A 27,626-nucleotide genomic window follows, 5' to 3' on the forward strand; every position below is an offset into this window, starting at 1 on the left:
ACAACTTACATAATAAAAAATCTACTTTATATAAATGATATGTTTTATATTAATTGGACATTACAAAGGTATAGACAGAATTACGTATTATATTTAATACAATTTATAAAGGATATTGAGTTTAAGTACTGTAGATATTATTTCATAGTATGTAAAATATTAAAATGTAATTTTTATGATATAAAACTATAATTACAAGTAAAAACTCTAAAATACATTTAAAATTAACTAATATTTTTTGTATTTTAATTGTTTTTACAAAATACCATATCATTAAAAAGTTCTATTAATAATCAGAACATAAGTTTGTTATGTTTACTTTCTAATTACAGCGCTCATTTCAAAAAAACATTGACTTAAAGTTTTGAAACCTGATAAGAAATTAAGTCTATCAAAATATTTGTTGTTTTTAATATAATTAAATCAGAAAAAAATTCAAAGTATTTTAAATTAAATAATTTGCAATGCTTGCGCACTTGTTTTTATATTAAGTCATATTTTCTATACGTTTTATATATATACTTATTATTTTCTTTATATATTTTCTATATTTATTTTTCTAGCTTAAAAAAGTGTTATAAAGGATATAAAACAGTAGTGTTACTTACAACACAAGTATTGAATTTTATGTTAAAATTATTGTAGTTTAACACTTTATTTAATAATAAAGTTTTGACTCTTCCATTCGGGATTCGTTGTGGTAGACTTTCCGGCTAGTTTGAAATACTTTCTGAACTTTTTTTATATATCAATAGACTCAAATACTAGAAATATTGAAGAATATATTTATTATAACTTGAATAAAGTTTGTTTTCAAAAACATTATTCTGTACAAATTATTATCACTAGAAATAAGTGTTTAAAACCAAGAATTTAAACTTAAAAATAATTACAAAAGCATAATATTGCGGCTAAATCTTTTAGTAGATTTTGTTGCATTAATATGTTGCAAAATTGTTGTAACTAAAATGGTTTCTTTTATTACAATTTACATGTAGTTGTAAAGTATTAAAAACAAATAATTTCAAACAACAATAGTAATTAGCCTACTTAAATACTAACTTGTGGCCTGATGGCTTAGGGGTATTAATCTTTGGTTTAAAAACACTCTGAATTAAAAAGTCACTAGATAATTAAATTTTTTTGGTAATGCTGGTTATTAGGATAGACAAATTTTTTGTATAACTTTAAATAGTTATAAGAAGTTAAAACTAGTTAAATCTTTTTTTTGGAAGTTTTATCAACAATATTTTCGTTTAAAATTCTTAAAAACTAAGCCAAGAGTTAGAAAACTGCAGTCAAGAACTTTTTAGCTACGACCGCACTTTTTAAAGTGAATAAAAAAAAAACTTTTGGTCATAAAAACAACAATTAAACTCTTATCTAATAATAAGTATTAAGTTCAACATTATTAGTGCTTGCTTTACCACATTTTTGACTTGAAGCGCTATCTTTCATTTATTACTACAAAAAGATAAAAAATGTGCAGCCTAAGAAGTTGTGTTCATACAGTGCAGTCTGCGAGCAGCTTTTTATTTGACAATTGAAAAGGCCTTTATAAAAGGCTGCCGAAATTAAACTGTGTAAAATGATTGATATTTTCTACAAGTTTCTTAAAATTTCAAACTACGTCATATAGAGGCAAATGTTAGAAGTGAGGTTTAGCTGTTTAGTAATAAATTAATAATTTTAATTGAAATGAAGTTTAAACTTGTTGTTTGTTGTCATGAAGTTAACATTAGAAAATAATTAAAGTATTCATTTTTATACATATCAACATGTTAGATCGGTTGTTCAGACTTAAAGTTGTATAAAAATTAAATAATAACGAACTTGACTTTAACCTTTACTATCGAATGATCACTAAAATGTTTACTTTAACTGCAAAAACTCCAATTAAACAAAAACTTTAAAACAAGCAATATAAAATGTTTAGTTAAACAAACATTTTGCTTGCTTTATCTTCCTAGTGAGCAAACGATGCAACGTGAAAATGACATTTCAGTTTATTTGATCAGGTATTTCGCGATGTAATTATTTTCATGTGCTTTGTTCTCATTGAAACAAAGGTCGAGTTGCATAAACAAAAAAATTTATTGCTGTTTCATAACACAAACAGACAGATTTAGTGCAGAGCAAATAAATAAACGTTATATATTAAAACACGTTTCAAACGTCCTAACCTGTTTTTTATTATATAACGAAAAAATTTTGAAGCTTTATTACATACTTCGCAAAAATAAACTTACATTAAAGTGTTCTACTTTAATTTGTTTAAACAAAATAAAATTTTAACACTTTTTATCAGTATTATTTACCTAAACCCGACTATATTGATAAAAGGTTAGTTTGTTTCATCAGTAAAATATAACACCATGTATTATCTCCCTGATTAGTATTTTACAGAAACATGCTGTTACTTCTAGCTTAAATTAATTTTCAATATTAGTAATAACAAATTGTTTATTTTAAAATCGTTTAAAGCTTTTAAAGCTTTACTCAAAGTAAAAACCGATCGTCTAACTGCTACAAATTTTTGCTTCTTAATTTGTGATAAGCTACTTTTTAAAATTTCAAACAGCGGCAACTAGTACTGCCCTACTGGGTAATAGAAACATGAGACTTCTTGCTACTAATTCTATAAAGAAAAAAAAAGACTTATACCTGTTACCAATTTATATTTAACCAATCCAAGCAATTCAATTAAATAAGTATTAATATAAACTGATTTATTATTTCAAACAGCGGCAACTAGTGACTGCCCTACTGGTTGGGTAAAGCACGACACCTCGTGTTACTACTTCTCTCAAGAATTTTTCGAATCCAAACCTTGGCACGAAGCGCAAGCGAAATGTGAAGTTATGGGGAGTAATCTTGTAGTCGTCAACAATTTAAAAGAAGATGTTTGTTTTGTTTTCTACATCTCATGTATTTAGTTAGATTTTTATCTAAACAGTAGTAGACTTTTAACAAAAAACAAAAACAAAAAACTTTCTAAAACAAAAACCTATGTTATAAAATTAATTGTTTCAGTGTTTTTAAATAATAAGATAACCCAAATAAGTAACGGTTTTAAGGTAAATTGATCAAAATTTCAAAACCTACACGTTGCAATACAATATAGAAAACTCGTATATACTTAAAAGTGAAAAAGAAACTTAACAAAACTCCTATTGAAATATTCCCCTAACATAGGAATGGTTGTACGGCCACTTGAAAGACGACCAGGGAAACATCCCGGTTTCAACGTGGATCGGATTTTTTGATCTCAATGAAGAAGATAAATGGCAGTGGGTCGATGGAAGCGATAACTCCTACACGTGAGTTGACTTGTGTTTAATATTAATATTACGTAATAGTACTTAATTCTATTGTCTAGTGTTGACAATTCTGACTTCCACTTGTGCACTGATTTTTTCATTTAAACGCATTATTATGACGTATTTGATGAAAATTTTATGTAAATTATTTGCAGTTTTTTACAACTTACGACAAAATAATTAATATAAAGGCACGCACTTGAATATATAGTTCAAAAAAGGTATACTTATATTTAATATCAAAACCAAACTTACAGTGTAAAACTTAACAACCAAATAGAAAACTACCATTATTTTTCACAGCCACTGGTCAGTGGGTCAGCCTGACAATTACAAGGAATCGGGACACGGAGAGGCTGAGGACTGCGCTGAATTTCAGGATTTTAAACCTGGAACCTGGAACGATCAGTTCTGCGGATCCCCGAGGTACTTCATCTGCGAACGCGATTACAATAAAGGTGATCAAGTTTGTTTAAATTGAGTTAAACGTATTTTTAGTAGTTATAGGAGTATCAATAACTATTGAACGTTAAACAAGTGTAGGTTTTTAAATTTATTGTCTTGACCAAAATTTGCAAATATAATAGCTTATGAATATTCAAACTGTTTTGAGTGACACAAAATATAATGTTCATAAGACTTATGATGAACCCCTGTCTTACTTGAAGAATTTTTGTAGAAACTTTATAAAGTTAAGTATTTGTTAAGCAAAACATTCGTTTTACAAATCACAAATGACTAATAAGCTGACAACAGAACCGACGCAAAATTGCGACCTGGCAAACAAATGGGAGGAATTCAACGGGAAATGCTACAAGATATTCGAGGATCAGATCTCCTGGAACGAGGCTTCCAACTTCTGCCAGGCCGAAGCTTCGAACCTGGTGGCTGTGACGTCACAACAGGAACAGGACTACGTGGCGATGAGAGTCAACAACCGTAACGTAGACATTTGGATCGGATTGTCATCTGTGGTTAGTTTTACATTTTGGCGAAAAGAAAAGTATTTACTCTATTTTATAAATATCTGAAAATTTTGTTTTGAAAAATACTACGATTGTAATTGGTGCTTTGCTTTTATTTGTATAGTAAAGAAGAAAGGTTTCTAGTAGCAAGTTTTAAAGCAAAAGTTTAAAATAAGTATAGACAAATTTATTTTTTTGTTTTAAAAAGTGAAAGGAACTTAATTGTTGTTGGAAGTTGTTAAAAACTGATTACAAAACTAAAATACAGCCCTTACTATAGTTACGCATTTTAAAACTATATTACAACAACTACATAATTTTCTTCAAACAGAACCACAATAGTAACGATTTGTATTGGAGCAACGGTCAAGACGAGTACCAATACAACAACTGGGCAGCCAATCAACCACAACTATCAGTTGCATCTTCTAACTGCGCTCAAATGCAACCCAATGCTACACTCAGTTAGTGCTACTAGTTCTTACTTGCATGAAACGTAAAAGCAAAAAAGTACAATTTCGTTACGCTAAGTTTATATAGTATTAGAAATTACAAAGTATTTTACAAACTCAACAACTGCTTATAGCTTAAAAACTGCTAGTAAAATAAACTTTACAATACTAAATTTGAGAAAGAAGTTTAAAGGTGAGTTTACACAACACAGACGGACCATGGAGCATAGACAGGTGTGGTAACGGGAAGAATTTCATGTGCGAATCGCACTTCACAGGAGTGTGTAGCGAGGGATGGAGGTTGTACAACGGAAGGTGTTACTGGGTAGCTGAGAACCCCGACACTTTTATGAACTGGCCGGAAGCTAACAATTACTGCAAGGCTGTCGGCGGTAGTATGCTCATGATTGACAAGTTAGTAGTACTTTTTTTCTTTTTACTGGAACACTTTATAAATTATGTAGATGAATTTTGGATTTTAAGTAAGCTAAAACTTTATATTTATAAATATTAAGCTTGAAATTCTAACAATTAAGTGTAATATAAGAGGCATAGAAACTAATTTTGTTATTATAAAACAACATTTGTATGAAAACTTTTGTTCAAACAGCAATGAAGAAGCGCAGTACATACAGACAAGATTTTCATCACTACTAGACGCAGGAGCAACCGGTTTATGGCTGGGAGTTTCAGATTCGGCTACTGATGGTCAGTTTAAGTGGGTCAATGGAGTACTTGATGACGATTTACAGTACAAAAAGTGGGCAACTAATCAACCTAAAGATAGGAAGGTGAGAAATTTACAGTTATTAGCTTGAGAAACATACCAATTTCTTTAAAAAAATACATAAATAAAAGGAGGTTAATTATTTCTAAAAAAAAATAATTATTATTGTAATACAATAAAAAAATTGTAAGCTTGTTTTGATTATAGGTAAACAGTTTTCGAAAAAAGAGTTTGTATAATTCAAATAACTAAAAAGATTTAGCTTTATAAAACTTTTTTTAAATTAACTATTTTCAATACGCATTTACTTCGTATTTTTTTAAATAACTTTATAAATTGTTTACAAATCAATTAACTTATATATTTTTTAGCATATTTACTTAGTAACAAATGCATATAACATGTTCCAAACAGACTGCATGGGACTGCGGTATGATTTATCCGGGATCGAAAAGCGGAATCTGGGAAACGGAGGATTGTTACGCGAAACAAGCGTACATCTGCGAAATTGATCCTGGCGTAGACGTGCAAGTTCCTGAGAATACTGCAGGTTTGTATAAATTATTAATGATCTTGCATTCAAAATGTTTATAGCAGTGTTTCCTAAGACTTGCATCAGTGTAGAGTAAGTTTAGTGAAAAAGCTTTAATAGACTTAAAGGATCAGAATTGGGTTAAATTGAGTATAACAGAGTTAATAATAGTTTGTATAAACATCTTAGTATTTTTTTTACAATTCAAATTAAGCACGATCGAACATTTGAAATATTATATGTGCCGTTTCTTATTTTTATGGTACAAAAATTAACATCCAGATTATGACTAAAATCAATGCATACTAATAAAGATTTATTTAGTTTTATATAAGCATAAGAGCTCTAAAGTTTACAATATCAACAAAAGTAATGTTATAAGATTGCTTTATCTTTAAAACTAAACCTAATAGTCTAAATTGTCAAACAGAAGTCCACAACGGTTGTGATCCGGACTGGTTGTGGTACAAAGGCAACTGCTACTATTTCGAATTCAGCAAGATAGCTCAGTGGCAAGATGCTGAAAATTCATGTGTCAAGATGGGAGGTCACCTTGCTAGTATACTGGATGGCGATGAAAACGCTTTTGTTTCAGGTTGTTTTGCATTAAGAACTATTTTTGAAATTTAGTTTGCTTTTGTAAAAATAAACTATTTAGTTAAAAATATACAAACTAGCTATTAGTGTAAGTTTATTTGTAAGTATGGAGAAATCTATCATTTTGGAACTTTAATATAAGAAAAATAAAAACATGTTGCTTGTTTTTTAATGAAGTTTAAATGCCAAATAACAAAAGTAAATACATACAAACTTAATTAACTGGTTAGGATACATTATAAAGTTTGTATATAAACAGGACATGCAAGAACCGATGCTTGGATTGGATTATCTGATTTGGTTACTGATGGAACTTTACAATGGTCTGATGGTTCTCCACAAGTTAGTTATAGTTTATTTGCAGTAATAAATAAGCTAGTTGGAAGTAAAGTTTATTTTGAAGTTTCACTTTGTGTTGAGTTACCGTAACTTAAACAACTTTTGAAAGTTAAAACTTTTATATATAAATTTTATATATAAAATTTATATATAAATTGAATCTATATACTTTAACTCCTAACAGAGGTACACAGATTTCAGTTATAAAAAAAGACTACCTTGTTGTACTACAACTGTTCGAATGTACAACCATGTATTTATATTTTTTCTCCCACAGGGGTACACTGACTGGCAGCCGGGTGAACCTTCAGGAAACGGTGATTGCACTTACATTTGGTCGTGGCAGAACTACCATTGGGACGATGTTGATTGCACATATACAACTAACTACATTTGCAAGAAGCCTGAGCAAGGTAGTTACTAAATATTCAACTTGACTGATGTTTCTTTTAACTCTTGTACATTTTATGAACTAATTTTAATATCTCAAAGAAAAAACTATACAAGTCATACTATCTAGAACAAATAAAAGCAATAAGTTCTACTAATGAAAAACAAAATTATATGTACATTTTTCAATTTGAACAGCACAAACATTATTAAAATCTAATTAATTTTCAGATTGTTCCCAGGGACTAGGCATGGAAGATTACACGATCGCAGATTCGCAAATAACAGCTTCATCACAGAAAAGTGATCAGTTTCTTCCTCAATTTGCAAGAATAAATTATCCTTCAGGTGGAAACAGCGCCGGTTGCTGGTCTCCTGGTTTGTTACTGTCTGATTAAATAACTTTGAAATTAAAAATAAATTTAGACGTTGATCCCCTTTCTTTTGTGAAATCAACCTAATTAAGTTTTTTTTTAATAACACTTTTACGTTTTAACAAATTCTAAAATTTATCAACACTTTTTTTTTACTTGAAACATAGGTGTTTCAGCTATTCTTAGTTTCTTTTGAATATATAAGAAATACAATAAAAATATTCTCATTTATTTTAATGTGTGTCTTTTGACATAATACTTTATTTATGTTTAATTTAATACATTATTATTTATAACAACCACGATTCAAGAACATCAATTTTTTTTTTAATATCTAGTATTTTCATTTCCAGCCACCACAACCAACGAGTACCTTCAGATCGACCTCGGTGATGAGAAACGAACACTTGCTGGCGTAACGACGCAGGGGAGACCGGACGGCGGCGAATACGTAAAAAGTTACACTCTGGCGACATCTAACGACGGTGTTGCGTGGCAGGACGTATTGGGTGATGCTAACACTAAAATGGTTTGTTCGATAAGTGTAAAATGTAAAACACGTGTAATCTTCTACTGTCAACTTTATGATTTTGAAAACTTTTGATACCTTTTAAAATGTTTTTTTTTATCATTTTGCGCGTTATATTAAATGTATGTTGAAATAAAACAGTTCACAATGTTCAAAATCTAGACATAATTTATATAGTTGATAAATTGAAAAATTTAAACAAAAGCATTATAATTTTTTTCACTTCTAGTTTGTTAAACTTCTCAAATTGTGTACAGTTTACTTACCTAGGAATAGTATAAGCAAAATATAAGCGTTTAAATTACAGACATTCCAAGCAAACTTTGACCACTTCACGCCGATAACCAACAGACTTCCAACCCCAGTGGTTACGAAATACGTCAGAATCTACCCGGTAGATTTCTTCGGAGCACCTAGTTTGAGAGTTGAGTTGATTGGATGCAGTTCTACCGGTACAGAAATTCCTGACAGTCCCGGTGATAGTGGTCAGCCATTTTTTGAATAATCTTTTATATAAATATTTGTATTTGTTTTGTTTATGTTGATTGTTAAGTTTTTGAGTTTTATACAAAGGTTTTGGGCATTTTACACTGTTTAGTACTTAGTTAAAATTTTAAAAGGCGTAATTTAGTAAAAACGTAAAGCTAACATTAAGCTAGACTAGGGTATAAAACGTTTAGTTGTATGATTTTGCTAACAAAAGAATTAAACTTTAAAAAAATTATAAGCATAAATTACTGTTATATAAACAACTAGCTAATTATCTAACTTAACACAGAGTGCTGGTCAGTAGCAGTGGAAGACAGACTTGATTGCGGGTATCCTGGTATTGGTGATCAGGAATGTGTTAACAAGGGATGCTGTTGGGATGTCACTGTATCTGATGCTCCTTGGTGTTTCTACAAAAAAGGTATCTGTATAATACGTTCTTAAACATTTTAATATGTTTAAAAGGGTTATGTAAAATATTTATATTGTATTTATTTATATAAAATTTAAGCCTTGAAGTTTCTACAATTTATTTTTAATTCCTTTATCAAGTCAGTGCTATATATTTGGTTATGTTTTACTAGACTAAAACTTAATAATTTATACTAAGTGCTTGAGTTATAACTAACTTTCAAGCCTCCACAGACAATTTTGTTTATTTTATGTTACAAAAAGGCTTATTGACAAAAAATTTATATAAATTAAAAATTTTCAGGTCAGTTTGACCCGGAATGCGGTCCAGGATGGGTGTTCGACCCCTCAGGCTCCCATTTCTGCTACTATTTCGACGAATACAAGTACAGGAGTTACGTTGACAACGAACTTTATTGCTTCAGCAAAGCTGGAGCACCCATCAGCATTCATTCTAGGTTTTTGTCGTTTGAAATCTCATGTAACTGTTTAAGTAACGCTGTAATAAAAATTAGAAGACTGGTAAAAATAGTATAAGTAGCTTAAAACTTTTATAATATTCGTAGCACTATTCTATTCACATTAAGTAACTTATAGTTAACAAAAGTAAAAACGTGAATTGATTTTGATCTTTTTTGTTTTTAAGCTTACTTTGTTACAGTTAGTAAAATAATTTATAGTAAAAGTTATGATTAAAAATAAATAAAATTTAACTTTTTTTTAATTCAAAATTACAGCCAGGAAAATGCTTGGGTAGCGGCCCACTTGAGCACGATGAAACTGACTCATTCATTCTGGATAGGAGCTACAGATGAGGAACCCGGTAAAGGATGGCAGTGGAGTGACTATTCACCTTTTAATTACTTCAATTGGGCTGATGGTTTGTAATTTATATATTAATTATATACATTAAAGTTTTTCAAGTTTCATTACGGTTTATCACTTGAGAGCAGTGGCGTCGCGTAGTATTTTTCTTAAGTGGTGCAGAAAAAAAAATCCGAGTTTAAGGTGATCGATTTGCCTACTTAAGTTGTCCCTGCTCAAGTTGCCTCTGCAAGAGTTGTTTCTGCTCGAATTCCTCTGCTCGAGTTGCTTCTGCTCGAGTTGACTCTTCTCGAGTTGCTTCTTCTCGAAATGCCTCTTCTCGAGTTGCCTCTTCCCGAGTTGCTTCTTCTCGAGTTGCCTCTTCTCGAGTTGCCTCTTCCCGAGTTGCTTCTTCTCGAGTTGCTTCTTCTCGAGCTGCTTCTGCTCGAGTTGCCTCTCCTTGAGATGCTTTTGTTCAAGTTGCTACTGCTTGAATCGCCTGTGCTCTGCTTAGCTTTGTTTTCATTTTTTGTTTACAATAGCTTGTGGAATGATACTTTAACCTGTACTGTTTTAGGGAATTTTCAACTTGGCTTACTTACCGCAAGATATTGATTTTGCGGTAATTCTTGAAGAAATTTTGCTGTTTTGAGTTCATTTGCGGCAGTCAGCTAAGAGTTTGCGGCAGTGAAGTGAGCAAAATGGTCGTTTTCTAAATTGAAGTTTTATATGAAATTTTCTTCTAAAAAATAACGAAAACGTTATAGATACTTATTTTTTTCTTACAAAATTTTAAGGTGGTGCAATTGCGGCAGTGCAACGCCCCACGCGAGGCCCCTGCTTGAGAGTGAAACAAGTATAATATAAAAAAGTATTGTGTAATAAAATATAAAACAAAATGAGTAATCTGTTAATAATAAGTTGCAAATGGTATATAAATACGTTCAGAAACCTTCCTATAATAGTAACTATAACTTTTAATTTAATAAAATAATCTGGTGAGGTTGGCAATGGAGTGACTACTTACTGTTCAATTAGTTTAATTGGGCTGATTGTACAAATAATTGTACGAAAAAAATGTTCAAATAGTAAATTTAATGACGTAATATTCAAGCAAAAACTGCAACAATGTACAAACTTTTTTCAAACTAATGATAACAGCAATAAATTGAGGCATAAAACTATATCAAATTTTGTTTTTTATATATAAATAAGTACTTACACCTATTACTAATTTAAAAGGCGAGCCAAATAACGGAGAAGGTGAAAATTGCGCAGAAGTTTACACGAATGATGGTAAATGGAACGATATTAACTGCAATTCAGAACTCGCAGTCGCCTGCAAGCGGATAAGTTTCTTCGCACCTGCACTTCCTGATGAAGGTAGATGGTTAAATATTGTCTGTATCTAATCAGGGTTTTATTACTTTTTTCTCTAATTGTAAAAGCTTGAAAACTAAAAAAAAAACTTGTATTTTACATAACTTGTACAATTTTAATATTTTATTTAAATATAACAACTTCAAGATTCTACATAACATTATCAAGCATAGTTTTAAGGTCGTGATGACAATAAAAACTGATAGTTCATACTTAAGAAAGTGATTTAAGTTTCCAAAACCTAAACTTTATTTTTAAACAAAGTAATTTTGTTGTGGGTTCTATTAACATCTGTTTAATCCAATATGCTACTTACAGACGACAACTTCAACTACAACTTGTGCGAGGGTCAGAGCAAAGTGATAGCTTGTCCCCCAGGTGACTTACTCCTGATTCATCATGCTGCTTACGGAAGAACAATCTCAACCGTGTAAGTAATTATCAGTTGATTATAAAAGTCTTGCTTTATCTGGCCAAGAACATATAAACAATAAAGTTTACATTTTTTTTTTAAATATATTGATTTTAGGTACTATATAACTATAAAACGTACTGCGACCGTTTTAAACTGATTAAATAACTATAGAAAATCAAAAGTTTTGTTAAATGTAATATCTTATTTTTATTTATCCAATCAGATGCATGCAAGGGGAGAACGAGGTGCCATCGAACGGTTGTCAACCAATCAACGTCAAGGACCAGGTTGCCAGGCAATGCGACTTCAAGGAGAGGTGTACGATTGAGGCTAACAACGATCTTTTCGGGGATCCGTGTCCTGAAACTTACAAGTATCTCAACCTCGTCTACTCCTGCGAGTACGATGGTTCGTTGGTATTTTATAATAAATAAATTTAATTAAAATTAACTTTTTAAGTCAGTATCATTAGAAAATTTTATTTTTTCTATTTTCTCGAACATATAAAGAAGTATTTAACAGATTTATACAAGATATAATATATATTTTTATATTGAAACATTCAAGTACCTCAACCTCGTCTACTCCTGCGAGTACGATGGTTGGTTTCAAACTTAAAGAACTTAAGATTAAATATTAAAATTATTATTTCAAATTTAATAAGATTGTTACAAACCGCTAGAGGTTAAAAAAACTTAACATTTAGAAAACACTTTCATTGATAAACAGTATTAGTTTGAAAATAGTTTTTGAAAATTCTAGATTAAAAAACAAGCTTTTTGAAAACCATAGATTATTACAAGTCGCTTGGGGTTGAAAAAACTTAAAATTTAGATAACACTTTCATTGAAAAACAGTAATAGTTTGAAAATAGTTTTTGAAAATGCTAGTTTTAAAAAACAAACTTTTTGAAAACTACAGATTGTTACAAGTCGCTTGGCGTTGAAAACGGAACGATATCAGACAGCCAGATCAGCCAATCAGGTTATACGGATTCCAACCACATGGGTAAAAATGGACGCTTGAACTCACCCACTGGCTGGGCTTCTAACGAGGGCGCAGGTTAGAATGGAAAAAAAAAAAATAATGTACAACAATATTAATATTTATTAACATACTTAACTTCTTTAACAAACCAACACTTTTATAATTGAAAGCATTTGATGAAAAAAAATATAATAAATAGTTTTGATACTTAAAGAACAAAGTTATTTACTATTAAGAATGACAAAGTTAACACTTATGTAGGAAGTTAGAGCATATTTGAACTTCTTTATGTTTTTGTATAAATTAATTCGTACAAATTATTTGTTTCGATTTAAAGAGTGTTGTTTTAAAATAAGTTTATTAACTATGAAACTTTCATTTGATATCTAATCAATAATAAGTTAAGTAAATCAATTAAACTTAGTCTTCTTTTATACACTACCCTTAGTTGTTATAACAATTAAGCCTTTATTTGTAAACTAATTTTCTTAAACTCTTCAGGCGCCTACGTGCAAATAGATGTTGGACGATTTGTCAGGATCACAGGAATCATCACTCAGGGATCTGGAGACAGGGATTGGTGGGTTACGAAGTTTCAGGTCGGGTTCCCATCCCCCGAAGATACCAACAAGTACACAATGTACGTGGATTTCGATGGCAATGTGGTTAGTTGCGTTAATTTTTGTTGTTTTGTGCAATATTAATAGTTATATATGAATAAGTGTTTTCAATTTATAACAACAACTACTTAATGTACACTAATTTCGATGGTAATGTGGTTAAAAATCGTTGATTTTCGTTGTCTGAAACAACAATAATAGCCAATAAAGAAATTTTTGTATATATGTAGCTAAAACTTCATACTTCTAAGCACCGTATGCTTTGATATTTTATTGCAGTATGTAGTGTTTAATTTACGTTATTCTATCTAAATTGAAATCATCTGAACTTTTATCATGTTTTTTTTAGTAAGCTATTTCTTTCTAAACGTTATCCAATTTTTCTGTCACCGCAAACAAACTTACGTAATAAATACAGGTAACATACATTGGCAACAGTGATCAACAAACAACTGTCAGAAATCCTTTCACAGAACACAAAATATCGAATTCAATAAGAATTTACCCGACTGAATGGAATAATGGTATTGGAATGAGATTTGACATTACTGGGTGCGATACTGAAGGTAACATACATAATCATAAATAAATAAGTTGAGTAATTTTTAATTACTGGAAGTATTACATATTTAGGTAAAAAACATAAAAAAATAGTTGATTATTATTAGTATTTTAAACACCTGTTAATTACAAAACTTTAATATACTGGTTTGGTTATGAAATATACATTAATATAGAAAACTCTTTTAATTTATTATTCTCTTTTATATATTGAAAGGACTCACTGATTGTAAAACAACGTTCGAGGACTTCATAGATGAAAACGAAGCCGACGGTAAGACACAGCAAGTAGAATGTCCTGGGGGATGTGGAACAGTCGTCATACCTAAAGTCTACGGAACAGATACTTATACTGGGGTTAGTTTGTATTTATACTTAAAAAACATTGATCGTCGAAAAATTCTTTGTAACTAGCAAAATTTTACAGTTTTAGTAAATAAAAGCGAGATAGTTTAGTATTCGAAATTTTTAGAAAAAAATAGTTATAAGTAAAAAGATAAAACATACTTTGTTATAAATTGGCATAAAATTAAAATTGGTTGTAATTGGCTTACAAAACTTCATGAAAAATGAATTAGTTTCAATAAATATTTTAATGACAATAATTTTCTTCAAGTAAATACTTACGCTTTATTGTTCTTACTTTCCGAACAGTCGTCTATGATATGCAACTCAGCAATACACGCCGGTTACTTGACGTTTGCCATTGGGGGTCCGGTGACCTTTATTCACAGACCTGGTCAGGGATCCTATGTTGGAAGCAGGCAGAACTTGATTGACTCCAGGGATCACGGGTTGGTTTGAGTGATGATATTTTATTATCAATAAAAAAGTTTAAATCCCTAATAACTAATTCAAAAATTAGGTTAATAACTTTATTCGAAAATTTGTTGCAAAAAACATCTTTAACCTAGTAGCAATACCTTTTGCGATTCTTGTACTATTAACTTTATAAATAGTTAGATATAGTCAAGTACACAGTTTTTTACAACAAAACAAATCAAATAACCATCTCTTTTAATGCATTTTAGGTTAGCATATTTAATTTACATTACACTTTAAGTTTTGTGAAATTGTAGATCTGAAGTTTTATCAAAGCTCGGTATGACTTTCAACATTACATTTTAAAACAGTTACTACAAGAGTTCGTTCCAGTTCACTGGTAACAAGGCCGGATGCCAACACGGATGGACTGCGTATGGAAGTCTCTGTTACATACTTGTTACTGGTGAGTCATTTAAAGTAACACAAAATTTTTATTAACGGGAAATTATTACTCACTTACCAAAAAAATTTGTACATATGACGTAATTATGAAACTTGTTCAGTATTTTATTCTGATGAGACACATGTCCGCCAAAAAAAATAAAAAAATACATATAGAAAGGAAAACAATGTATTGTTACTGTACTGTAGTACTGTCTGTAGTAGTAAATATTCAACTGTTTTAAAAATATTTCTTAACATTCCAACAGGAGCGCCTCTGACGTGGCAGGCATCGGTGGACGCGTGCAGGGAGATGGGTGCGGACCTCGCCGCCATCACCGACGCCACCAATCAGGAAGTCGTCCACCAGATGGTGCAGGGTTCGGACTTCGGCGAGGCGTGGATCGGGTTGAACGACATCAGGAACTTCAACGAGTACGAGTGGTCCAACGGTTACGTTGTTAGTTTTGTTAGAAGTGATTCACGATTTTTACATTTTAAAAGTTACATTAATGTTAAGTATGTTTAGGAAAAGCAACAAATTATATAAATAAAAAACACATGTTTGCTACAAAAATATTTACCCGATTTTGTTAACTAAAAGTTATTTTATAAACTGTTTTTCAAAATACTAACTCATAATTCAATGTTAGCGGTAGAAATTTGAAATGTTAATAAACTTAGTATATATTAAAGTAAAACTAACAAAATAATTGCTTACTAAAGACAATCTAAACTGTTAAATTTTTTAATCAAGCAAGTGAATTAAAAAATTTTAACACCTTCCAGGTTGCATTCACGAATTGGGATGAGAGGGAACCTAACAACCACGAAGGAGCCGAAGAGAGGTGCGTTGAAATTTACAAAGATTCAGGAAGATGGAACGACCAAATTTGTGAAGATGTACAAGTAAGTTGTGAGAAATAATTTTTTGTTTATTATAAGGTAAGTTTACAAGAACATAGTAAGATGGAACGATCAAATTTGTGAAGATGTACAAGTTAGTTAAAGGAAAGTTTTAAGTGTTGTAGGTGTATAATTTCTAAGAAGTCTATAAAAATTTTGAAGTATATTTAAGTTATACTTTATGCTTAGAACTGTCGTTTAAATGCTGGTGGTTTAAACTTTTAATATTCATTTTTCTATTTAAAAAAAACTTAAAGCTATGAATAATTTTCAGGACTACGTTTGCATGAAACCCGAGGGATTTTACTCAAAAGACGAAGTTGATCCGCCAACTCCGCCTGAAGGATGTGATGAAGGTAAAAAAGAATATTTAAAGATTTCTATATAACTAATTGACAACATGTTAGAATAAATTTTATAGTATGAAGGTTACCTTTAAAATTTTTTTACACTCTTCTTGTAGATACACTCGTAATTTAGTGTAATAGCAATGTATGTCTGAGTTTTTATTTTTCAAGCATTTTGAGTTTATAGTAGTATAAAACTTCTAAACTTATTTGAAACTTGAACATTGTAATATAAGCTCACAGTTCAATAAAGGATCTCAAGTTGTAATTATTTTTGTACCTTAAAAACAAAAACATTGAGCCTGTTGTTTTAGGTTGGGTGGCAAACGGTGCAAGTTGTTATTTTCACAACGAAGATTTCAGAGGTAACACTGAAAATAAAGAGTATTGTGAAAGCATGGGCGGATACCCGATTGAAATTGAAGATAAGTTAGTGACTATTGTACAATTAATTACTGAGAATATTTTAGTGAATGAGATATTATAAAAAAAATTGATTTACAGGAAAAAGTCAGTTGACAGCAAAGTTTAATAATTTTAAACTGTTTAAAAAACATATCCTTTCTAAATAAAAGACAAACTAGTAATAAGCAAGAAAATATTAAAATACATTAAATAAACTAGTTCTAAGTCTTAATATTTTTATAAAACTATATTCTGGCGTTCTAATAAAATATTAAACTTAAGATTTTAACTATTAATGAACTTCTGTTTCTACTAGAATTTGAATTATTTAGACCTACTCATTTTAGATTTTATGTCTATAAGATACTAAACTGAAACTAATGTAAATAGTTGACAAATATGTGATTATAACTTGCTTTACAAAAACAAACATTATTACAGCATCGAGCAAAGCTTCATAACGCTACTTCTCGGTGAGCTAGACGCCCCCTACTGGATAGGAATGTTCGGATATCAGGATGAGAAAGATCCCACTTCTGTTGAGTGGAAGTGGCAAGACGGGGAGCCTGTTACCTATAGCAACTGGGGATATGGTGCACCCAGTAAGTAGATTGTAATAATTATAATATAATGCTACCTTAGGTTTGAGGGGATATTTTGCACCTAGTAAATAACAGGGTACAAAAAAGTATATAAATTAAATTAGAACTAGCTTTATTGTTTTTGTTTTTACAACAGTTAGTTTTATAAATTTTCTAAAAGGTATTTGTGTAGTTTCGTATAAAGTACTTGAATATTTGATATAGATTTTAAGTTTTAGTATAATTCGTCAAAATACAAAGAAAAACTGATTTTGAAATCAGGATAAAAGTCAGACATTCCTGAATGTTTACTTGAAAAACTATTTCAAACACACACAGTTTTTAAACCAAACACAATTCAACAGACATAGAACTTGGAAATTGTGCGACATTTTTCGGGGGACCGTTCGGATACGGTTTGTGGTATTCATCTTGTTGTGAGGCGTGCAAGGCGAGAGCACTTTGCGAAAAACAGAGAGTGGGATTCACCCCTCCTCCTGATAGTAAGTTTGAAAAAAATAATAGACCAGTTGGTAGTTTTACCCAAGTCATTTTTAGCTAATTGCTTACTTTTCATTGATAACTTATACAAAAACACCACTGACTTTTAAGTATGTAAACCAAAAATAAAAAATTCTGACTTTAATTTACAAAAGTTAAAATGACCTACCTATTCAACTGTTCATGATAGGATTAGGTATCTATTCAACATTTTTAAGCTTAAAACTAGGTAAGAGAGCATAAACTTTGTTTAGATCATATTAAAAACTTGTTCTACAGAACCAGCACCAAAAAGAAATGGTGTCTTGGTGATTTATATAGTAATTAATTATGGTATTTTTTTTCAGCACCAGCACCAAACAAGAAAGGATGCCTCGGTGATTGGGCGACTCCAAGTGACGATGATGAGTTTTGTTATAAATTATTTTACAACTCCGGGGAGACACCAAAGGACGTGAAGCAAATTTGGAATGATGCCAGCCACCAGGTATGTTAGAAATGTGTTTGTTGTTATTGGTAGTAATGATCTACTAAAGACTGATACGAAATCATAAACTTTATAAGTAATATTTTTGAAAATTTATAGAAATTTAGTTTTGTTAAAATATAACTTCAGCAACTGTTTTTATTCAAAGTTTAGAGTTCTAGATTATTGAACTTAACTTAAACTAAAAAGTTGTACCTTAGTATGTATTCTTTTCAACTTTTATTGTGGAAGTTACTTTGAAAGTTGTATTATAGAGGAGTGTAAATATTTGTAAGCAACTACGCTTGTTTTTATAGTGTTTTTTTTGTGGAACAATCTTTAGAAAAATATTATGAAAAAACTGTTCGATTATTTGTAACAACTAATTTTTCAGTGTATGAGCTACAATGCAGACTTGGTGTCGATCCACAGCAAAACAGAAGAAACGTATTTAATCTCGCAACTTTTACAATTGAACCTCTATTCAGATCCCATCTGGATTGGCCTTAACAAAAGGTGAAACAAAATTAAAATCAGCAAAAAATTACTAATCGTGTTATATGTTATTAAAAGACATTTAATGTTTTACGTTACATAACATTTATAGAATTATTTAAGAATTCAAAAACTCAAACTTAAAACCAAACTTGTACGAAAATATCTAAGTCTATTATTACGCATTCAAAGAAAAAATACAAGAAAATTTAACAAACTTAAAATACCGAAAATTGATAAAACTAATAACTTTACATTAGATGTTATGATCGAATAGTTCTGAAAACAAATCTTTATTTTGAACTTACAGTAAACTTTAAAGACAGCAAAAAATTGTTCAATAAAGTCTTGCTTCAATTAAACCTTATACTAATGAATATTACTTTAATAATAAAAATATTCAAAAATAATTTTCTTTTACTTTCTCATGTTATGTACATTAATATTTTTGGATGGATACATGAACTTATTAACCTTTCTCAGAATACGGTTTTAAGTTCTCAATAATCACCAAGTTAAGCTTAAGAGGAGGATACGGCCGGGAGTCCTGATGAAATCATATAAGTTATAACAATTTTAATCAATACAATTTTTCAGGGGTGGATACGGGTGGGAGTGGTCTGACGGAAGTCCTGATGATTTCAGTAACTGGGGAGAAAATGAACCTCATCCAGGAGGTCAGGATTTGTGCACTGCTTTCGTGTTTGACGCTGAAAAACAGCAGGGAAAATGGCAGAACCAAAACTGTTTTGAAGTTTGTGTTGATTGAATAAAGTTTATTTTTAATGTAAAATTGTTAAGCAAATTGATCAAATGGTAAATACTGACTGAAAGTAAATGTTTAAAACAAATCAACTTACGCTTAAAGTTTTTCAAATAAGTAAAATAACTCCGAGATTCAACTTTATGTACAAAAACAGCACGATTACCGTTATTACAAAAATTTAATTTAAAAATCACAAAAAAAAAAATATATTTCAAAAATTCGACTTTAAGTGCAAACATACCAAATACGATTACCCTGCAACTTATAAATAAGTATTAATTACTACTAAAGTAAACAAATAATAATTTATACAGAGGTTCGACTTCATGTGCAAACATAGCAAGTATGATTACCCTGCAACTCCCGGCACCCTTCCGACGGGGAACCCCCAAAATTCCTGCGGTAACGAAGACGACGGTTTGTGGGTTGAGTATAATGGGGTCTGCTACCTTTTCAATCAGAATGCTGAAATTGACTTCTACACTGCTAATGATGTTTGTTTAAATCTAACTTGCATATTTTACAAACAAACAGTTGTTGGTTAAATATTTAATATACAATTTTTTTAATTTTTTTATTACACTTTGCAAAGAAGAGGCTGTTTACCAAAGAAATCTTCATTCACAAAATAAGTTAAGAGCAATGTATAATCTAAAACTATTCAGTATGCTGTCGTACCATCTATTAGAGTTTAAATATGAATATACTCAATATTTTTTTATTTATTAAAGAAATGCCACGCAGTCGGAGGTGAACTAGTATCAATTCACACAGTCGAAGAAGAAGCTTTTCTTGCTGGCCAAGTTGGGGTAAGTTATAATTAAAAAAGAACATAGTTTGTTAACTGTACTTAAAGTCGTTGATAGCTTTAATAATTTCAGAATAAAAAATGTTTATTTATTGATTAAAACTTTTTTTCAAACTGCTTACTTTGTTTACATAAAATTTTTCTTTCTAGCAATTGGACAACTTGGACACATACTGGATTGGGTTACGCGAAACAGGGACAACTAATGGTGAGTATGGATGGACTGACGGTACAGTCGTCGACTATGTTGCTTGGACACCTGGTGAGTTAATCTATGTTTAGTAATCATTTTTGACTGCATCAGGAAAATTTGTAAATAAGTAAATTCATACTCAAATGTACATCGAATTGTAATGTGTGATCAATTGCAACAATGTTTTACTGCGAATAAAAATACTGTTTCGTTTAAAGACTTCTTGTTTGGTATCCATAAAAACATTTTTTGACTAAATCCCGTAACAATTTCAAAACCACCAACCAAACATATTTTTATAAAAGTTAACTTAAGCTCAAGAAACCGCACTCAACAGTTGTTTATGTACTTCTAACAATTCTCAACACAGGCGAACCAAACGACGCGGGAGGTATCGAACAGTGTGTCGTGATGTACAGGGGACAGGGAACGTGGAACGATGCCAACTGTGGTCTCAGGAAATCCGGTTTCATCTGTAAAAAGTACCAGGGATCGCCTCCCATCAACAACCCCACTCCTGCTCCTACCAGAGGTGGAAATTATCTAATTTTGCAATTTTAACAAAAAAATAAACAGTGAATTGTATTTAAATATTTTAACAAGCTTAATAAAGTCTAAAGTACTTCGACAAATAAATTATGCTCATAAATGTAAAACCTTTATTTTAGTTTGTTAAATCTTACGCTAGTAGAATTGAGAAAGTTTAAAAACGTTTTCTTATGTATACAACAATTTCGTAGAATAAGTTGCTAAAGCTAGGAAATATAATTACAACAATAAACAACAATTCACAACTTTTATAAACACATTATCATAATTAAACATTAATGTCAATTAAAAAAATAAACAGTGAATTGTATTTAATTTTTGTTAACAAGCATAAGAATGTCTAAAGTATTTTAGCAAGTAAATTGTGCTTATAAAAGTAAAACTTTTATTCAAGTTTAATAAATCTTGCACCAGTAAAATTAAGAAAGTTTAAAACGTTTATTTGTGTTTACAAAAATTTGTTGAAAAAAGGAAATATAATTACAACTAAATGTTACTTGAAACGTTTTTTATTAAACAGTGTGATCAGAGCATACAATAGTAATTACATTTTTTGTTAATATATTATCACAATAAAACAGGAGGATGCGGATCGGGTTGGTACATTTACGGTGATTTCTGCTACAAGATCCACGGAATGAACGGGCCTTGCAACGGGTCATCAACAAGTATTGATTGCGTGGCAACCTGGCAGGATGGGCAGAATCAGTGTCAGAAAGAAGGCGCTCTCGGGTTGGCTACAATCCACAATAAATACGAGAATGGTGAGATAATTAATATATATTTACTGTTTTTTGAAATTTTTAGTTTATTTATACTTTTTGAATACTTGAGTTTTTAATAATTTTTATAACATAACTAAGTTATTTGCGTTAGTATCAATTTTAACTATCTTTTTGTGGAACTATTTTTAATTTTTTTAAACAATTTTCAAATCATTTTATTTTTCATTATATTTCAGCGTTCCTTGCGGCACAGACGGTGAATTCAGTTCATAACATTTGGATTGGCTTGAACGATTTACAATGGTGGAAAAACTATGTATGGGCCGATGGTGACAGAGTTGATTACACCAACTGGAACGATGGTTTGTATTTGTATTAATCTGTATATATTATGTATAAATTTAAACTAAAGATGGTGACAGAGTTGATTACAATAACTGTAATGATGGTTTAACTTCTAGTCATTGAATAATTGAGTGTTTAGTAATGGCTATTTTATACATATTTCTAAGTTATTGGCAGATCTGTGTGTTTTATTGTCATTTTTAATTGAAAAAAAAAACAATTGTAATGCTCACAACTAAGTTGTTTTTAACAGTAAATTATTTTTTGTGTTTATTAAATGACCTAAAATATGACATTAGACTCATAATGTAAAATTACCATGTGGATACCAACTTTAATAACGACTTTGAAATATTTACGCATTACAACAAGTACACTATTTTGTAAGGTATTTCAAGTATTCTTACTCTTTATTGTGGCAAACTTACAAATTTTTTCAACACTTCTTTCCGTAGGTGAGCCTTCAAAGAGCACATTAGATGATGAATCGAAAGAGGAGTGTGTTCAGATGTTGAAGGCAGATAATTCAGTAGGAAGATGGAACGATGCGGGATGTAACACACTTCTTCCTTACTACTGCAGGTATCATCTGTTGTCTATTATATATATACATTATTTTTAACTTGTTTGTAACACAATTCTTCCTTACTACTGCAGGTACAATTTAATTATATATATAGTTGTTAACTTGTTTGTGACACATTGCTATCTTACTACTGAAGTTGTGTTGTGTTAGATGTTGTATTGTTAGAAGGAATGTTACTCTTAACTTATACCTTTATTATACTATTACCTTACTGCTGCAATTACCATACACTTGTATATGCCGTATTACATGTTTGTTTCTAAAACATTGCTACATTACTATTACAGAAAGAATCAGGATGCGAGTGTAAAAGTTGGATCAGAAATTAACAATAACCAGAAGTGTAAAGAAGGGTGGCTGCAGGTATTTATATGTAGTTTTATTGTTTGAAATTACCTCATTTTCTGTTTTGTACATTCTTCCAAGTTATGTTTTTGTGATTTATTATTTCTGAGTAAAGCTTTAAATTTTTGCGTGAGGAGTAAAATTATCAGCCTAAACTAAAATATATTCGAAAGTAAGAACAGGTAGGCAGACATGCGTATGTTTAAATATCGATGAACAATCTTTAAATTATTTAAACAGTATGTATTGTAGAACAGAGAGTTTATCTACTTGAGCTTGAGATATTTACACAGATGTGTAAGTAGAAAATAATACTTAATTCTTAAAATGTTTACAGTTTGACCACAAAGACGGGGAGTCGATATGCTTGTACATGAGCAGTGACCAGGCCACGTGGGACGGAGCAGTTCAACAGTGCAAGAACAAAGGGGGTCAACTGGCAAGCATAGGTAGTCTCCACGAGCAAAACTTCTTCACGTCTGTTGTAACTAATGTCCCTGTATGGATCGGACTCAAGTTTGATGCTGTTAGTTTTAAATTTGGTTTCAAAATTAATTGCTAATTTTATTTTCTAATTTGCTTGCAAAAGAGACAAAAAAAGGTTTATTTGGTAAACTTAAAAACATACTTGGCTTAGTACAGTGCTTCTGAAATGGGGTTCCGCGGAACCCTAGGTCCTAAGGAACCCTAGGTTTCTAAAGAGAATTATTTTATACTTATAGTTTAATAAGAATAAGTATACATGATCAGTGATCACATTAACTTTAACATTTGATTGAGCTGTTATAATAGTATCTTAGGCAAGTAATGCTTTTTTTCGTAAATAAATAAGATGTGTAATTAAATTGCTTATTAATACTCCTATTTACTTCTTTTTATCAGCATTGACACTCTTAATATCTCTACAGTCAATAGACACGTGGGCATGGTCGGACGGATGGCCGGTTTGGCACACGTCATGGGGCGAGGGATTCCCCACCAGTGACGTCACAATGTCGTGTGCAATCAACCGTGACGGATTGAATGTCGGTTCCGAGTGGGTGTCAGCCAATTGCAACGAGCAGCACCAATACGTCTGCAAAACTACAACTGGTTTGTAGTTTATTTATTATTTGCAAAACACATGCTGCCTGAGTTTTAAACTACTAATGGTATGTCTTTAAACTTAATTAAAATAATCAAAATCACTCGTTTCGATGTTTTGTACCTTTTTACGAAGTTTAAACTACTACTTGATTGTTTATTATTTTAAACTATACTTTGATTTGTTAAAATGACTGAAACTTTTTTACATAACTAAATATTAAATCGGTTTATACGTAGCTACCTTGTTGCAGTTTTCTATTAAAATTACTTTCTTTATTAGGCGTTTTATAAATTCTAAAATATAAAACGGAACAAGTATTTAAGTTAACATTAGTAGTGAACTATATTTAACCTATCATTCAGAAAAGAAACCAACACCACCTCCCTATGTGGAAGGTTACTGCAAAAATCCTGATTGGCAAGTTTACGGGTCGCATTGTTACTGGTATGAATTACCTCAAAATGTTGAAGCCGCTAGCCAGTTAGTTTTGATTTATATTTAGTTAGTAGAGTTTATATAGAGAAATAAAGAATTATTAGCATATATAATTTACATTGTTAATGGTACAAACTACCTCAAAATGTTGAAGCTGCTAGTCAATTAGTTTTAATTTAATTTATACAGTTTATATATATTTTTATAAGTGTATATTTACATTTTTACTGGTATGAACTACTACAAAACATAGAAGCCGCTATCCAGTTAGTTCTATTGGTAAATATTTAATTAAAATTAAGTAAAACTTTTATACGACTGTTCAAATATTTTGTGATTTTATGAAAACTGCGTATTTAGTAATTTCAAAGTTCTTGTATGAAAACAAGTATACACGACGAAACAAAAACCTGCAAATTATTCTTTTAAAATTTACATCTGATGATGGTATGTAAATGTTTATATACAGAATCATGTAATAATACTAGTTGTAATGTAAAATATAACAGAGGGTTATCATGGAATGACGCGGAGTTGAGATGCAGAGAATTCGGAGGATCTTTGGTGAGTTTCACTGAAAAACAAGAACTTGAATGGCTGCAAACTTGGTACACAAACACTGAACCTGTTTGGATCGGATTAAACCAGAATGGAAACAGTTTGTTACTAAATACTACTAATTCATGATGACTAGAAAAATAATTACTGTTAAAACATTTACACACTACGAGTGGGTTAAAATATTTAGTTTCTGGCCATAAAGACAAAGTTAATCAAAAGAAAATAATAAAAGCAATAACAGAAAAGTGTTAAACATGAGTTAAAATACTTGTTCTTGTAAAACAAATAAAGCATTTCGAATTCAAAATTAACACTCAAAATATAAAGTAAACAAAAAGAAAATCTACTTAAAACCAAAAATAAAAAGTAAAATAGTTTTAGATTTTGTGTATAACTTATTATATACACATACAAAATTTATAACTTAAAAAAAAAGTTAAAATGTTTAATAATCAGACGTTTGGGCATGGTCAAGCGGGAGACCTGTAACTTGTACAAATAGGAATATGATTTTGTATAACATAATGAATACACAAATAAATATTAAATAAATACTATTAATATCAATAGATGGCTGGGCATGGTCAAGCGGGAGACCTGTAACTTATACAAATTGGAATCCCGGTGAACCGAACAACGTGGCATCTGGAGAGGATTGTGCTGAGATGTTCGGTGAATTGGGGAAATGGAACGACATTTCATGCAGCAAGCAAATAGGCTACATTTGCAGAACTCCTAAAAGTTTGTTGTTGCATTTATGTACATATTTTTGTTTTATTTTTTTAGCTAGTATTTCGTCCACCGAAGAAAGTAGGATACACTTGCAGAACCCCTAAAATTTTGTTGCTTATTTTTATTTAAAGGTAGCCAATTTGGTATAATTTTAAATGTTCTTGAACTTGAAAAAAAGTCCAAAACAACTATGTTTATTAGTGCCATATTTAATACAAACTAAACTAAGACAGCCTATGTATCACTTAATAAGTTTAAGTGTTTATATAAGCTGACAAGCAACTTAAAATATATACTTTATTTAAATATTAAACTTTGAATGCAATAGTTTTAACTACAAACTAATAACGTACAAAACCTTTCAGTATGATAAACATTTCTTTTAATTAATTTTTTTTTTATTTAAATCATTAAATACTTAAGTAAGAACAAAACTGTACAGACTATGCGTACCGATTAATTTAAGAAGTACTTAGTCTATCTAAAAAAGTACAAATACGTTAAAATAATAAATATCATGTTGTTTTTTGTTTAGTAACATTAGTTATATTATTTTTATAAATTCAAAATATTTTAGTATACGAGGACGGGGGTGGTAACACTGTTTACGTGACAACGCCCTCGAGTGATCCGATAAACGAAAATGGCGGGAAAAGTTCGGCGGGGTTGATTGTTGGGGTGATCATCGCGGTGATCGTGTTGATTGTACTGGCAGTTTTCGCCTGGAAATACTTCAGTTCCAATGGTGGCAGCAAAATCAGTTGGTTACATATTATTTTGGAGTTAAAACATTTATACGTTTATTAAGCTAAAGCTAAAGAGCAACATTTTACTTTTAGTACTATATAAGTAGCTATACAATTCACATTTTAAGCTGGTGTATGAAAAAAAAATATGTAAAACATGTTTTCAAAATCTATAGTCTGCATATTGTAAATTAATTTTCTTAAATTTATGATTAGTAGTATATTCTTTTGTTTTTTTTTACATCTTTTATTTTTTAAACAGCTAATACAGCGTCAGGATTTGTCAATCAATTGTACACCGGTTCAAGTCAGAATAAAAACCAAAACACACAGGTTCATTATTTGTTCTTATTTTAGTAAAAATACATTAAAAATTTTAGAAAAAGTTTATTTAGATTATTAATAGTATGATATAATATTACGTTCTACAGGACACATTTTTAATACCAATATACATAAACATTTATTAGTGAAAGTCTTTTTAAAATAATAAAAAAACACAAAAACATTATTTAATTTAATTAACTGTAGAACACATCGATGAGTTTCGACGCTACAGCTGATTCCGGTGCCTGATCTCATTATGACGTCACATAATTACGTCAGCGTTATGACGTAACAAACGAAATTCATAGTGAGCCAACTTGTAAGAATTGCTATTGACAATCATCAATTTTTTAAATTTTTATTGATTTTCTTATAATGCTTAAGTTTTTAAGTTATTTACATAAAAATCTTTAAAACCTTGTGTTTTATTTTTAACGTTCTGGAGACCAATTGTAATACTGTTGTTGCTTTTTACAAAGTTGACGATTGCATTTTAAGCCATTTTTTGTAAGAAATTTGTATTGCACTTTTAATTATTTAAAAACTTTTTTTTGATTGTCTAAAACTTTTAAAGCATTTTTTTATATCTTTTTTTTTTGATTAACCAGTATCATGGTTTAGA

At 30.3% G+C, this 27,626-nt stretch overlaps 1 protein-coding gene across 1 annotated transcript; it reads left to right on the forward strand.

Annotated features, from left to right (window-relative positions):
- Positions 1-1,980: 1,980 nt before the first annotated feature.
- Positions 1,981-27,253, forward strand: LOC145835179 (uncharacterized). The gene is made up of 53 exons (XM_082942742.1): positions 1,981-2,030; positions 2,309-2,343; positions 2,746-2,903; positions 3,196-3,320; positions 3,624-3,786; positions 4,067-4,294; positions 4,617-4,749; positions 4,950-5,151; positions 5,348-5,528; positions 5,879-6,014; positions 6,427-6,591; positions 6,853-6,935; positions 7,210-7,345; positions 7,554-7,700; positions 8,050-8,225; positions 8,533-8,710; positions 9,004-9,135; positions 9,430-9,583; positions 9,863-10,005; positions 11,172-11,312; positions 11,628-11,739; positions 11,948-12,132; positions 12,646-12,786; positions 13,213-13,376; positions 13,750-13,897; positions 14,110-14,249; positions 14,547-14,686; positions 15,026-15,120; positions 15,368-15,558; positions 15,888-16,007; positions 16,279-16,360; positions 16,666-16,780; positions 17,198-17,358; positions 17,703-17,840; positions 18,186-18,325; positions 18,699-18,820; positions 19,397-19,553; positions 19,880-20,059; positions 20,297-20,374; positions 20,524-20,635; positions 20,937-21,098; positions 21,697-21,879; positions 22,077-22,202; positions 22,641-22,767; positions 23,059-23,134; positions 23,454-23,642; positions 24,025-24,208; positions 24,566-24,683; positions 25,148-25,296; positions 25,770-25,940; positions 26,509-26,691; positions 26,940-27,010; positions 27,209-27,253. The coding sequence occupies exons 1-53, from the start codon at positions 1,981-1,983 to the stop codon at positions 27,251-27,253; spliced, it is 7,371 nt and encodes a 2,456-aa protein (XP_082798868.1).
- The last annotated feature ends 373 nt before the right edge of the window (positions 27,254-27,626 follow it).

This window comes from Thalia democratica, chromosome 4 (assembly GCF_965202585.1).
Source record: "Thalia democratica chromosome 4, ktThaDemo2.hap1.1, whole genome shotgun sequence".
NCBI lineage: Eukaryota > Metazoa > Chordata > Thaliacea > Salpida > Salpidae > Thalia > Thalia democratica.